Source organism: Rhincodon typus, chromosome 1, assembly GCF_021869965.1.
Source record: "Rhincodon typus isolate 14 chromosome 1, sRhiTyp1.1, whole genome shotgun sequence".
NCBI lineage: Eukaryota > Metazoa > Chordata > Chondrichthyes > Orectolobiformes > Rhincodontidae > Rhincodon > Rhincodon typus.
Genome location: NC_063332.1, coordinates 70735756 through 70751774, shown reverse-complemented (window position 1 = coordinate 70751774; position 16019 = coordinate 70735756). Strand labels below are relative to the sequence as shown.

The 16019-nt window shown below is 40.3% G+C and overlaps 1 protein-coding gene across 5 annotated transcripts in view; it reads left to right on the top strand.

Moving 5' to 3' along the window:
• Nucleotides 1-16019, top strand: part of LOC109934783 (calcium uptake protein 3, mitochondrial) — a 170912-nt gene that overhangs the window by 45646 nt on the left and 109247 nt on the right. For all 5 annotated transcript variants that reach the window (XM_048605044.1, XM_048605037.1, XM_048605011.1 and 2 more), the window contains exons 5-6: nt 10035-10082; nt 11137-11219. In XM_048605044.1, the coding sequence (XP_048461001.1) occupies nt 10035-10082; nt 11137-11219 (131 nt within the window). The remainder of the gene's footprint in view (nt 1-10034; nt 10083-11136; nt 11220-16019) is intronic.

The window sequence follows — 16019 nt, the reverse complement described above, 5'->3', positions numbered from 1 at the left end:
AGTGTCAATTATTTGAACTAGAATTTGAAGGCATTCACAAAGAAACACAGCGACACTTTGTAATTCAGTGGGTATTAAGTATTTTGGTAATATAAACATTGCTTATTCCTGGAGAGAACTTTAACAGAGGGTAGTATTGTCAAAAACTTGACTGGAGGGGAAGAATTTTGGATTTGAATTTTTCAGCCTCTTGTGTAATCCTCCTAGACCACTGCAAAACTATATGTACTACAGAAGCATCCATTTTCTGGTATATTTGAAGAAATAATATTGAGAGTTTCTTTCCAAGATCAGTTTTGTTTAGCAGAGGAAAATGCTAAAGGATATTCTGACGTGGTCGTTTATACCTAAACTTGCTGACATAAAGTAGTGGGAATACAAGTGTAGCACATGGTATCCTTATGCAACTGTATCGACAGTGCCAATTTATTTATAAGTTTGTCAGTAGTTAACATTCTTGCTTCTGGTAATCTTGTTGTGCTAATTACATTCTAGTATGAACGGTGAAGTTTTTTTTTATCTTGTATTGAATAGAAATTGCTAAATTCCACTGATTACTTTTCAATTCAAATTTTCAAAGACTTTTCTATTCAACTGTAAATATATTTAACTTTAAATATAAAATCAATATATATAACTATAAGAGTATGGTGTGCAAATTCAAAATTGAAATCCTCTTCAACCACCTCTCTTCCCCTGTCATCATTATTTTCCCTCACTGTTCCTTTCTCTTGCCTCCCTCTTATTCACCTTACCCCGAACCATTTTGAACACTGCTATTTCTTTGTCCACAGTTATCCTTTTTTACATGAAATGCTCCTTTGATCCCGAATGTCAATGTGACGCGATAAGATATTAACTGTAAGGTTAAAGATCTTCATAATTTCCATGAAAAATTTACATTCTAAGTTTCTCGGTCTGAACTTAAATTTACTTTGTAAGTTTTTCTGTCCGAATTTATCGTTTATACTGTCTCTGTAAATGTACATTGCTACAATTGCAATGATTTAAGGCACTATATGGTGAGTAGAGAGATCACTTTCACGTCAAATAATACTGGAAATTGTATGTGTCAATACAGTACACGTTTTGTTGAAACAGACATCAGCAATCAAGTCATTATGCTGAATGTCTGATCAAAAACTGAATAATTTTAATTCTGAGTGTGTGTGGTTATGCAGTACATTTTTAGCACAGAATGTTATCCTCTTCTAATAAAATATGGTAATGTATTTAATACCAGTCATAAAATCATCTTCAAATTTCTCTCCTGCAAAGAATACCATCCCAGTGGAATTTGTTAGTAGCCTACTTACTTTTACACTTCATGCTTCTAAGAACATTCTAAACATTAGAATCGTCACAGAGCCATAAAGCATAGAAAAAGTCTTTCAGTCCACTTCTATGCTAACCAACAAACACCAAGCTACCTGCACTTGATCCATAGCCTGCTATGCTCTGGCATTTTAAGTACCCATCCAGATGCTTCATAAATGTTGCAAGAGTACTTGCCTCTACCACTGTCTGTCAGCATGTTATGTACGTTTACCACCTTCTGGGTGAAATAATTTTTCTCCGATCTCCTCTAAACTACTTGCTTCTCACCCTAAATTTATGGTTTCTAGTCTTAGAGATGTCTGCCATGGGAAAGAGGTCCTCACGATCTATCCTGATTTACACTACACATTATTTTTTATACCTCAATCAGATTTCCCCTCAGCCGCCTCTAGTCCAAGGAAAACAGCCTAGCCTATCCACTCTCTCCTCAAACCCGAGATTTTCCAGGCAACACCCTGGTGAATTTTCCCTGCATCCTTTCTAATTTAATCACATCTTTGATTGTGGCGACCAGAACTGCACATATTCCAACTGTGACCTAACCAATGCTCTATAAAGTTGCAACCAGGCTCTCTTGATATTCAACGCTCCTTACAACTTCAGGGATCTATGGACTCGTATGCCAAGGTCCCTTTGTTTCTCAGAACTTCCTGGAGACCAACCATTCATTGTGTATGTCCTTCCCTTATTAGATCTCCCAAAAATGCATCACCTCATGCTTATTGGGATTAAATTCCATCTGCCATTGCTCTGCCCACTTTACCAACCAATCAATATCGGACTGTAGCCTGAGACTATTCCTCTTGCTATGAACGATACTACCAATTTTTGTGTCATCTGCAAACTTACTAATCAAATCTTCCAAATTCATATCCAAGTCGTTAAAGTACATAATAAATAGCAAGGGTCCCAGCACCGATCCCTGTGGTACACTGTTGATCACAAGCTTCCAATTACAAAACTTTCCACTATCACTCTTTGCCTCCTATTTGTAAGCTAATTTTAGATCCAGTTTGTTAACTAGCCTTGGATCCCATGGGCTTTTACCTTTTTAGAACAGCCTTTCAAGTGGGACCTTGTCAAAGGCCTTACTGAAGTAAGACCACATCAACTGCACTAGCCTCATCAATATATTTAGTCACCTTTTCAAAAAGGTCAGTTAAATTAGTCAGAAAGGATCTCCCTCAACCAAATCTGTGCTGCCTATCCCTGATCACTCTCTGCGTTTCCAAGTATTGATGAATCCTGTCCTTCAGAATTTTTTCCAATAATTTAACTACTGTCCATGTCAGACTAACTTGTCTGTAATTACCTGACCTATCCTTGCTGCCCTTCTTGAACAAAAGAACCACAATAGTTATCCTGCAGTTATCTGACACTTCACCTATGGCCAGTGAAGTATCTCCTCCAGGGGGCCGCAGAAGTCTTCTCCCTTGCCCCCTATAACAGCCTGGGATACATCTCATCAGGCCCTGGATATTTATGCACCTGTGTGCTTGGTAAAACATCTAATACCTCCTCCTTATTAATCTTCATGTGCTCTCAAACATCACCATCCCAACTGAGATCCTCATCAACAATGTCTTTCTCCTCTGTGAATACAGATGAGTAATATTCATTTAAGACCTCGTCCAAATCCACTGGCTCCACGTACAGGTTGCCACTTAGGACTCTAATAGGTCCCTCTCTTTCCTTGGTAATCCTCTTACTCTTAATATAACTAATTAAAGCTTTGGGGTTTTTCTTGATCCCATCTGCCAAAGACATTTCATTGGTCCCCTCTACCCTCCTAACTTCCTTTTTAAGCAACCTCCTGCACACTCTATACTTGTGAAGGGCCTCCCCTGTTTTTAATGCGCTGTACCTGGAGTTGCTGCCTTTGCCCATCACTTTTAGAGGAACATGATAGCCTTGAGTTTTAACTGTACTGCTTTTAAAAGACTCCCACTTTCTAAAAGTAGATTTACCTGCAAGTAGCTGCAGGTTTGCCAGTTGCAGTCAAATGATATTGAAGTCAGCCCTCCTGCAATTTAGACACTCATCTTCTGCACCATCCTTATCCCTTTCCATAATGACTTTGAAACTTATATAGAGTTACGGTCACTATCCTCAAAAAAATGCTCACCCACTGAAACTTCAACCACTTGACTGACTTCATTCTCTAGGGTTGGGTCCAGCACTGCTCCATCTCTAGTAGGACTGTCCACCGGCTGGCACAAAAAATCACTCCTGGATACACTTTAAAAATTCCACCCCACCTAATCCTTCCACACTAAGCCAATCCTAGTTAATGTTTGCAAAGTTGAAGTCTGCTACAACTATCACCCTGTTTCTCTCACATCTTTCTGTGATTTGCCAACATATCTACTCCTCTATCTCCCTTGACTGTTGGGAGGCCAGCAAGGTAATCACCGCTTTTGTTTTATTTCTAAGATCCACCCAGATGGCCTCAGTTGACGACTGTTCCAGGATGTCCTCCCTCATTACTGCAATAATGGTTTCCTTTATTAATAATGCAATGATCCCACTGCTGTTACTTCATCTCCCCCTTCCATTGCACCTAAAACGTCTATACTCTGCAATGTTAAACTGCCAGTCCTGTTCTTCCTTCAACCATGTCTCAGTGATTGCAACAATATCATTTCCCCATGTGCTGATCAGTGCTCTAAATTCATCTGCCTTATCATTCAAGCTCCTTGCATTAAGATAGCTATAATGTTATCTTTGCTCCCAAGTGTCTTATCCTGCCCAAGTTCTCTCCGCCTACTGGTCTATCCTCGCATTCCTTCTATGTCTGATTGGACCTTGCTTCCAAATTTACATCTACTGCCCCATCTCCCAGCCAGGTCAGTTTTAAAACCTCCCCGACAGCAAAAACAAACCTCCCAACAAAGTTCAGGTATAACCTGGCCAGCTTTTACAGATCCCACCTACCCCAGAAGATGTCTCAGTGATAAAAAAAAATCCTAAACACTCCATCCTACACCATTCCTTTAGCCATGCATTCATCTGATCTCTCTTCCTATTCTTATACTCAACAGAGAATTACAATGGAAGTAATTTGGAGATTTCAACCTTAGTCGTCTTCCTCTTTAATCGACTGCCTATCTCTGTCAATTCCTGCTGCAGGACCTCATTTATTGTATTTACCCATGTTGGCACTGACATGTACCATGGCTGCTGGATGTTCACCCTCACCCTTCAGAATATCCTACGCTGCTCTGAGATATCTCCAACCCTGGCACCGAGGAGGCGTTATACCATTCGAGAGCCTCATTTGCTGCCACAGAACCATCTGTCAGTTCCCCTTACAATCAAATCTTTCTGTCTCAAGAGCTCTCCGGACTTTTACCTCCCCTGCTGTGCAGCAGAGCTAACTGTGGTGCCACAAGCTTGGCTGTTGCTGTTTGCATACCTGGTTGAGAGGCGGGTGGCTATTGGGAACTCCTGTCATGCCTGCCCTCAATTACTCGTCTTCCTGGTGATCACCCAACTCTTTTCTGCCTGAGAGGCCACAGGGCCAAGTTCTCCTTTCATTTGTGAACCTTACCAACTACAAATAATAAACTAGGAACAAATTACTCAACCTTACTCACTAATCACCAAATCAGATGTTTCTCTCTTGTGCGCTCTGAATATCTCTTCCTAACAAACTACAAACAACAAAAAACAACAACATTCTGTCTCCCTCTCAGTACTACTCACTCAATCTCTAAAGTTGGTTCCCAGGTAGCCAATCTCTTGCTGTAATCCTCTGTCACTTTTTGAGTTCACTCGATCCGCTCCTGTTCCACTACTGCTCCAGCTGAGCTCGATCTTCTCCTCTCTCGCTCCGACTGAGCTCTTGTTCTATCTTAAACCAATGTTTTCATAGGAAAATGTTATCCCGATTAAAAGTCTCGATACAAAATTGTAACTCTGAAACCCTGGAGAATCAGTCATAGAATGTGCACTGAAACTGCAAGAAAAATCATGTATAAAATCTGAAGGCTAATCATGGGAGGAGTTGGTTAACTCATTTGGCAGGTTTGCAATGCAGAAAGATGTCAAAAGCACAGGTTTAATTCCCATACCGGTCGAGGTTACTACAAAAGCCCCTCCTTCTCAACCTTGCCTGAGGCGTGGTGACCAATGTTCCTTGTAATTTGGTGTTAGTTAGCTTAGTTGGCTGAATGGCTGGTTTGATATGAAGCGTGACACCAACATGATCAATTCCTGTACTGGCTGAGGTTAACAGGAATGTTTCACCTTCTCAACCACACTACTCACCTGTGGTGATCCTCAAGTTAAATCATCACCAGTTGTATCTCTAATGAGAGAGCAGTCTTACTCAGTGAATGGCAGGTCACTAGGAAGCTGAGGAAGCTTGGATTGCTTGTGCACAGATCCTTGAAGGTGGTGCAACAGGTTAAATAAGGTAGGTAAGAAGGTATACAGGACACTTGCCTTTATCAGTTGAGGCATAGATAATAAGAGCAGGTAGGTCAAGTTGCAGCTGTACAGAGCTTTGGTTAGGCCACAGCTGGAGTACTATGTGCAGTTCTCAATCACTGTGCTATAAGAAGGTTGTGATTGCACTGGAGGGGGTTACAGACGTGATTCAACAGAATGTTGACTGGGATGGAGCATTTTGGTTATGAAGAGCTGGACAAGCTTGGGTTATTTTCTTTGGAACAGAGAAGGTTGAAGGGACCCTGGTAGAGGTGTATAAGATTGAGGGGAATGGACAAGGTAAATGGAAACAGCTGTGCCACTTATTCGAAAGCTCAGTAACAAGGGAAAATAATTTTAAGGTTAAAAGCATGAAGTTTAGGGGATTTGAGGAAAATCTTTTTCACCCAGAGGATGGTGGGTGCCTGAAATGCTCTGCCTGGGAGAGTAGTTGAGATGGGAAACACACAACCTTTTAAAAAGTACTTGGATGAGCACTTGAAGTGTCATAACATGCAAGGTTATGGGCTTTATATGGGAAAGTGTGATGAGTGCCTTTTCTGTACTGTAAGTTCTAAGTTCAAGAATCAATCCTGTTTAGTCTGTAGAATTTCCTTGTGAATATTCACTGCCCGGTTTAGACAATCAAACCTATATACCTTAGTTGCATTATATAGCAATGTTTATTGTTGTCACTAGTTTGATGGTAAAGTATAATGACTGTTAAGATTGGACAATTAATTTCAGGTCACTTGACATGTCAATTTAGTTAAGATAATTTATATTTCTCATGCAAAGGTGTATTTTATATCCAATTGGAATAAACAAGTTATGGAAATCAGTTATTAATATTCCAGCTAACTGTGGCAGAAATTAATCTTCAGGTTTTCTGTTTTCAACAGAATTGTTCAATATTTGGAAATTTGTTGATAAAATGTCAGTCAATATTCAAGGATAATTTAGTTTCATGTTTATAGAACTGATTTTGAACTTGCCATGCTAATGAAGTTGGTAGGTAGAAATGAAAATTGGGACTTGTATATAACGGGCAGTTGAATCAATACCACCATATGCTCTAATTACTAACCAAAACTAAAATTACCCGCAGTATCGCTTTATGAAATATATTACAAAAAATGTATTACAATTCCACCATGGTAACTTGATTAAATCCAGATCTATTACAGCAGTAAAACCATTAAAAATCTGTTGTGAAGCTGTTTTATATCATATAGTGTACTTGGGGAGCTACTAAAATGTACAAAAGTATCCAAGTCAAAATCATGGAATTCACTCCCTACATCTACTTACAGCACATGGACTGCAGCTCACTATCACCTTCTCAGGGGCAATTGAAGATGGGTCAAAATAACTTGGATGTGAATATCGGAAGTATGGTTAGTAAGTTTGCAGATGACACCAAACTTGGATGTGTAATGGACAGCGAAGAAGATTACCTCAGAGTACAACGGGATCTTGATCAGGTGGATCAATGGGCTGATGAGTGGCAGATGGAGTTTAATTTAGATAAATGTGAGGTGCTGCATTTTGGAAAGGCAAATCAGGGCAGGACTTGCACACTTAATGGTAATGTCCTGGGGGTTGTTGCTGAATGAAGAGACCTTGGAGTGCAGGTTCATAGTTCCTTGAGAGTGCAGTCACATGTAGATGGGATAGTGAAGAAAGCATTTGGTATGCTTGCTTTTATTGGTCAGTGCATTGAGTGTAGGAAATGGGAGGTCATATTGCAACTGTAAAGGACAATGGTTAGGCCATGTTTGGAATACTGCATTCAGTTCTGGCCTTCCTGCTCTAGGAAGGATGTTATGAAACTTGAAAGGGTTCAGGAAAGATTTACAAGGATGTTGCCAGGGTTGGAGGGTTTCAGCTATAGGAAGAGGCTGAATAGACTGGGGTTATATTCCCAGGAGTGACAGAGGTTGAGAGGTGATCTTAGAGAGGTTTATAAAATCAAACGGGACGTGGATAGGGTGAATGGCCAAGGTCTTTTCCCCAGGGTTGGAGAGTCGAAAACTTGAGGGCATAGGTTTAAGGTGAGGGGAAAGATATATATAAGGGAGCTAAGGGGCAACTTTTTCACACAGAGGGTGGTGCATGTATGGAATGAACTGCTAGAGGAAGTGGTGAGGCAAGTCCAATAATATTTACAAGGCATCTGGATGGGTATATGAATAGCAAAGGTTTAGAGGGATATGGGCCAAATGCTGGCAAATGGGATTAGATTTATTCACGATATCTGGTCAGCATGGACGAGTTGGACCAAAGGGTCTGTTTCATTGCTGAACATCTCTATGACTGTAAATCTTGACCAGCCAGTGACTTCCACGGCCCAAGAGTGAATATAATTTTTTGACCTGCATTTTGTCATTACATGTGGCTTGGATGAATAGATAAAATAAGGCTGAGAAACCTTTTACGTGCTTTAACTTCACTAGATCAAGTTTTCTAAAAATCTTAACATTTATGGTCATCTGTTTTCGGCTCATTGGCATTAATGAACTTGGCATGCAAACTCTATTTCTGAATCAAACAATTGAGTTCAATTCCACTATGACTTGAGTACATAATGTATGGTGTATCACACTGTTAAAATCCTCCTATTATCCTACTGATAATTCTATTTGCTTACTCAAATACATAACAAAGTTCCATAAATACCAGTGCCAAAGCTCATAGTGTAGTGGAAACAGATAGATAGAAATTTGGGGTGTAAATTTGCTAGATTTTCATCTCGTCATAGCCTGAACTCGACTTTGGTGAGGCTTCAGGAGTATACCCTGCCTACCTTGGTAAGACTCATCCTGCTGAGAAGTGTAGATTCTGCACTGTTTTCAAAAGGCATGAGCAGTGAAGAAAGGACAAAAGTGGAATACATTTGTGAACGTGCCATTAAAAACTGAAAATGCTGGAAATACCCAGCAGGTTTGTCAGCCTCTGTTTCTCTTTCCAAAGAGTTAATATTTTTAGGGTGTGACTTTCATCAGAACACACTTCAAATGTTAACTCTGTTTCTGTCATAATGGATGTTGCCAGATATGTCAAGTAATTCGAGCATTTTTATAATGGAAAGAGAAAACTGATTCTCTAAGATTTGGCAGTGTTATTTGGGGATTTTTATTTCCCAAGTTTTAACTTTGTGTATTAGGAATCCTTAATTTCCTCCATTGTACCAGCAGGGTGTTGCTCCAACCTATGAGGAGTGTTAGGTTGGACACTTCTGCAGCATCTCAATGGTCATGGACTCCCTGCCCAAATGTTTAAATAACCTGGCTTCTTGATTTGGCACAAGATTCATACTCTGTGGCTAGTTTTCTTCCACCACAACAAATCCAGCAGTGGAGCAGAAACTATGGAATGTTAGGCCATTGTTTATGTTTTAGCATATTAGCTTGATTAAAATGTGTTGAGCAAGAGTAAAACATGTCTTTTTTTAATATTCTGTGGCTGAAACTAACATCCAATCTATGTGCATAATTTTTAACCATATTTTTCTTAAAAATTCCGATGACCTTTTTATCATCTCTGTGGTCTTGCTGGACAGGCCTCTTGTTTTGTGGTGACCATTTCAAAATCTTTCTCCCATAGCACTCAATGCAGTCAACCAGAACTATCTGAGCATAGGTCATGATCTACAATCACAAAGGGCTGAATGCTTTTAGAGGCTGGTAAACAGTTGTCTTCATGTTTAGTTATTTGTTGCCCAACAAATGGTTTCTCATTGTTAGCTGACAATCTCTTTGTAAAACAAATAAAAACAAAAATAAAAAGTCTTCACATTAATTGTGTGATTTACTTAAGAATGTTTTACATCCTCTTATCAAAATTCAAGGAATTTCTTATCTGTCGGTGAATATCACAGGTGTACCTCAATTTTATTTGCATTTGTAACCACTTGAAAGGTCAATCATGTTTGTTCTCTATTTTTATATGCTTTAAGGAACAAAAGCAACAAGTTGTAATGCAGAAGACTATTTAACCTCAACTAATCATTTTACGGTCTTCAGTTTTAGTATAAACAGGAAATCATTCGTAAAGATGAAAACCTCATTACTGAGCATTTTACTTACAATGCAAAATTGTCAATACCGTACTGAAAAACGTTGGGATCAACGTCCAGGCCACGCACTGCAGAAGTATCGTGATGAATGTTGATACTTGAAACGTTTTATTTGCTATGCTCTACTAACCTGCATTTTTTTTCTTATTTCTAAATAATAAAAAATGCCATTTTTCCCTATTTCTAGGTCTGATTGCCTACACAGAATATTTGTTTCTTTTGTGCATACTAACAAGTGAGTCAACAACTAGCATGTTTAATAATCTTAACTGAAGTGCTGTGCATATTTTAAGGTTATGCTTGCGCCATTTTACTTGTGAATATAAGTAAACAATCCAGTAGCTTGTAACCTTGCTTTGTAACCTTTTGGTAAGTGCAGTAGAAGTTAATTGAAGCACAAAAAAATCCATTACCAATTTTCAGTATGAATTTGTGTAGTCATTATCTTGGTATTTATCACCTCTGTGCATTAAGAATCCTTATTAAAGAATAGACTGATATCAAACTTGCAGAAAATGCTAGAAGCACATAGCAGATATAGAAAGATAAAAATAATTAAAATTTCTAATGGAGACCTTTGTCAAAATTGATAAGGGAGGTAAAGTTTTTTTTAATAGGAAATATTTGGTACTCTTCTTAAGTACTTAGTTAATACTTCTCAACAATAAATATTGTTTAATTGTTGGAAATTGAGTGACGTCTTCTAAGACTAAAGCACATAATTAAGATAAAATATCATGAATGAAGCAGGAAATAAGTATGAACTACAGGATGTGAAGGAGAAAGTTTGACCCATGTATATCTGTACTTTCTAACACTGTTCCTCTGCCTTTGCTTTACCTTATTTATGCATAACATAATATTAAAATATTTGAAATTTGTGCTATTGTGTTTCCTTTTTGTAGATTTTTATTTTATAAACCTAAACACAGGCAACCTGTTTTTACATTATTGAATCATACCACAGTTTGCTTTTTAATTTCGTATCCTTTAAAAGGTTCACCTATGATTATTTGTGCCAATCTTAAGTTGACAGCACGACGTGTTGGTACATTGTTACGGTGATATCACTCTTATTAAGTGCCTTGGGATATTTTCCAATGTCCAAAGCACTCTCTAAGTCATAATACTTTAAATGCTTATTTAATATTTAATTAAAATACTGGTCCATGCACCACCTTTAGATTTATGTGATAATACATGCACAGGAGGGTGGAGTATGCATTTGACATAGTGCTGCTGATACATTTTTCTAACTAATCTATTGGTATTTTGTATATATGTTGCAGAACCTCATGCAGGTTTTAAAATAGCTTTCAACATGTTTGATACTGATGGCAATGAAATGGTGGACAAGAAGGAGTTCTTAGTGGTATGTACTTTACACTGAATATTTGTATCTGCGTTTTAGTTTATTATAATTTAATAAAGATTTGTTTTTGATTTTTCAATGGGTTTAAAGGATTTAATAATTAGGAAGACTGATATTGTTCAAGAAATTTTCTTGTACCATGTTAATGCTATAGGAGGTAAGTTTAAATTTTCTGAGATTTATCATAATTGTGCATGAAGCCACCATCTGTCTGACCTTCTTTGTCCACACACACATGCACTCATTAAGGCATTTTCAAATACATTCCATTTTATACCTTAGGGGCTGGCTCATTATTAGAAGATCATAAGATATGGGAACAGAATTAGGCCATTCATCCCATCAAGTCCTCTTTACCATTTGATCATGACTTACAAAAGAGAAGTACAGCACAGGAACAGGCCCTTCAGCCCTCCAAGCTTGTGCCGATCATGTCCTAACTAATCTAAAAAACAAATCTTCTGCCCTTATTCAGCCCATATCCCTCTATTTCCTCCCTATTCATGTGACAATCCAGGTGCCTCTTAAATTTTGCCAACATGCCTGCTTCCACCACCTCTTCTGGCAGTGCCTTCCAGGCTCCTGACACTCTGTATGAAAAATTTCCCTCGCACATCTCCTTTAAACTTTCCCCCTCTCACCTTGAACCTGTACCCCCTTGTAATTGAAACTTCAACCCTGGGAAAAAGCCTCTGACTATTCACCCTTTCAATGCCTCTCATAATTTTGTAGACCTCTATCATGTCTCCTCTCAGCTACTGTCTTTCCAGTGAAAACAATCCGGGTCTTTTTAAACTTTCCTCAGCCAATGCTCTTGAGACCAGGCAACATCCTGGTAAACCTTCTCTGTACTCTTTCCAAAGCTTCCATGTCCGTCTGGTAGTGTGATGACCAAAACTGCACACAATACTCTAAATGCAGCCTAACAAGGGTTTTATATTGCTGCAACATGGTTTGCCAACTCTTGTACTCTATGTCCTGGCTGATGAAGGCAAGCACGCCATATGCCTTCTTAATCAACTTGGCTGCCTGTATTGCCACTTTTAGGGAACTATGGACCTGTACGCCCAAATCCGTCTGAATGTTAATGTTACTAAGGGTTCTGCCATTTACAGTATAATTCACACCTAAATTTGAGCCATCAAAATGCATCACATTGCATTTGTCGATGATACACTCCATCTGCCATTTCTGTGCCCAAGTCACCAATCAATCGATATTCTGTTGTATTCTTTCACAGTCATTGACACTATCAGCCACTCCACCAATCTTCATGTCATCCAGAAAATTGCTAATCAGACCACCCACATTTTCCTCTTGGTCATTTAATATATACTACAAACAATAGAGGACCTAAGACTGATTCCTGTGGAACACCACTTATCACCAGTCTCCATTCGGAAAAACGCTCTCCACTGCTACCCTCTGTCTTCTGTGACCAAGCCAGTTTTGTACCCATCTAGCCAGCCCATACTGAATCCCATGTGATTTTAGTTTTTGTACCAATCTGCCACGTGGGACTTTACCAAATGCCTTACTGAAGTCCATACAAACTACATTCACAGCCCTTCCTTCATCAATTGTCTTTGTCCCCTTTTCAAAACATTCAATCAGGGTTGGTGAGATATGACCTTCCCAGTACAAAACCATACTGCCTGTCACTAACTAATCCATTTTCTTCCAAATGTGCATATATCTTGTCCGTCAGTATCTTCTCTAAGAGCTTCTCCACCACAGATATCAGGCTCACCAGCCTATAATTTCCTGGATATTCCCTGCCCCTGCTTCTTAAACAAGGGAACAACATTATTTAATGTCCAGTCCTCTGGAACTTCACCTGTGGTCAAAGAGGATGTGAAGATATCTGCTAATTGCCCTAGCCATTTCTTTCCTTGCCTCTCGCACAAACCTGGGATAGATCCCTTCCGATCTCGGGGACTTGTCTATCTCAGTGCAATTTAGGATACCAAAATTTCCACCTTCAATATATTGACATTCTCTAGAGTATTCACCCACTTATCATGGACCTTGACACCAGTCATGTCCTTCTCCTTAGTGAATACTGATACAAAGTACTCATTGAGGATCTCCCCCACTTCCTGTGGCTGCATGTAAAACTTCCCTCCTTTGCCCTTGCATGGCCTACTCCTTGCCTTGCTACCCTCTTCCTTCCAATATGTGCATAAAAAGCCTTGCGATTCTCCTTGACCCTGTATGCTAAAGACATTCCATGGTCCCTTTTAGCCTTCTAATTCCGCGTTTAAGTTCCTTCCAGTTTCTCTATACTCTTCAATGGCTTTGTCAGTTTGTAGCTGCCTAGACCTATCGTATGCTTCCTTTTTCCTTTTAACTAAGCTTACAATTTCCCTTGTCGTCCGTGGTTCCTGAATCCTGCCATTCCTATCCTTCAGTTTTGCAGGGACATACATGTCCTGACTTTAATCAACTGGTCTTTAAAAGCCTCCCACATGCCAGATGTAGATTTGCCCTCAAATTGCTCCCAGTCCACATTCCACAATTCCTGTCTAATGTGGATGTAATTGGCCCTTGCCCAGTTAAGCACCCTCACCCAAGGTCCACTCTTGTCCTTGTCCATAACTACTCGAAATCTTATGGTCACTAAGCCCAAAATGCTCTCCTACTGAAACATCGATCACCTGTCCTGGCACATTCCCTAGTACCAAGTATAGTATGGCCTCCTCTGTGGTTAGATTGACAACATACTGTCTCAAAAAGGACACATTTAACAAATTGCTCTCCATCCAAGCCCCCTGCTCTGAGGGAGTACCAGTCAATAAGAGGAAAGTTGAAATCACCCAGTACAACTACCCTCCTTTTTTCCCACACCTTTCCAGTATCTGACTTCATATCTGCACTTCTGTCTACTGTGGGCTATTGTGAGGTCTATTGAAAACTCCCAACATTGTAATTTCACCCTTCCTATTCCTGAGATTTTCCCATAATGCCTCAATGCAAGATCCCCCCCAAGGTGTCCTCCCTCAACATAGTTGTGATGTGATCCCTAATCAGCAATACAACTCCCCCACCCCTTTTGTTTCCCTTTCTGTCCCATCTAAAACAGCAATATCCTGGAATTTTAAGCTGCCAATCCTGTCCTTCCTTTAACTATGTATCCGTAATGGCAATAATATCACAATTCCATGCAGTAATCCATGCTGTTAGTTCATCTGTCTTACCTGCTATACTACGTGCATTGAAGTAAATGCATTGCAGACCTCCAGTCCTTCTGGGCCCCACGACTTTCCTCTGCCTGCTCTTACCCTGTGCTATGCATAATCCAGTCTCCCTTTTGTCATCTGTCCCTGCACTTACTGGCCTGGTTTTCTGGTTCCCATTCACCTGTTGCACTAGTTTAAACCCTCCTGGAGAGCTCTACCAAACCTCCCACCAAGGATATTGGTGCCCTTCCAGTTCAGGTGCAACCTATCCTTCTTGTACAGGTCCCACCTTCCCCAGAAGACATCCCAATGATCCATGTATCTAAAGCCCTCCCTCCTACACCAACTCTATAGCCACATGTTCAACTGTACTGTCTCTTTGTTCCTAGCCTCACTAGCCCGTGGCATGGCTACTAATCCTTAGATTACGACCCTGGTAGTCCTGCTTTTTAGCTACCTACCTAACTCCCTGAATTGCTCTTGCAAGGCCACTTCCTTCCTACCTATGTCATTTGTGCCAGTGTGGACAATGACTTCTGTCTCTTTAACCTCCTGTTTCAGGGTGTCCTGCATCAGCTCAGAGACATCCCGGACTGTGACATCAGGCAGACAACACACTATTCTAGAGTCTCGTTCACAGCCTCAAATGTCTGTCTGTGCCCCTAACTATCAAGTCACCTACTACTATTGCTCGCCTGGACTTTGCTCCACCCTGCTGTACAGCAGAACCAGTTGTGGTGCCACAGATCTGGTTGCTGCTTGTACAATCTCCTGAGAGGCTATCCCCGCAACAGCATCCAAAACAGTATACCTGTTTGAGAAGGGAAGAGCCACAGGAGACTCCTGCACAACCTGCCTGTCTCTCTTGTCGGTCACCTACCTATCCGTCTGGACCTGTAATGTGACCACCTCCCTAAAGCTTGCATCTATCATTCTCTCTGCCCCCGTATGTACTGCAGTGTGTCCAGCTCCTTCTCCAACTGGACCACATGGTCTGTGAGGAGCTGCAGCTGGTCACACTTCCTGCAGATGTAGTTGTCAGGGACACTAGACTTCTCCCTGATTTCCCACATCTGGCAGGAAGAGCATACCACTGCCCTAACTGCTATCTCCGCCCCATACACTTAAAAAGAAAATAAGAACCTTACCTTCAGTGTGGAGCTGGAGGAAAGCAGCAGGTCAGGCAGCATCAGAAGAACAGGAAAGCCGACATTTTGGGTCAGAACCCTTTATCAGTTCTGATGAAGCGTCCCAAACCGAAATGTCGACTTTCCTGTTCCTCTGATGCTGTCTGACCTGCAGTGTTCCTCCAGCTCCACACTGTGTTAACTCTGACTCCAGCATCTACACTTCTTACTATCTGTAAGACTCCTACCTTGCCTGACCTCCTCGCAGTGCCCTTTTATTTTGGTTAGAGGAGGTGGGGAATGAACACTACACTGATGTAGTGTTTTGAGTTTAACCACTTCTTGATGCCAGTATTTCTATTCAGACCAGTTGTGGTGACTGCAGTGCTGCCACCCAGAATTCCTCTCAGTGACATCTCTGCCACCTTCTGATTCGATGCTCTTCGTCTCGTCAATCACGAAGGGTTTCCTGTCATGATCCGCTTCCCAGTTGT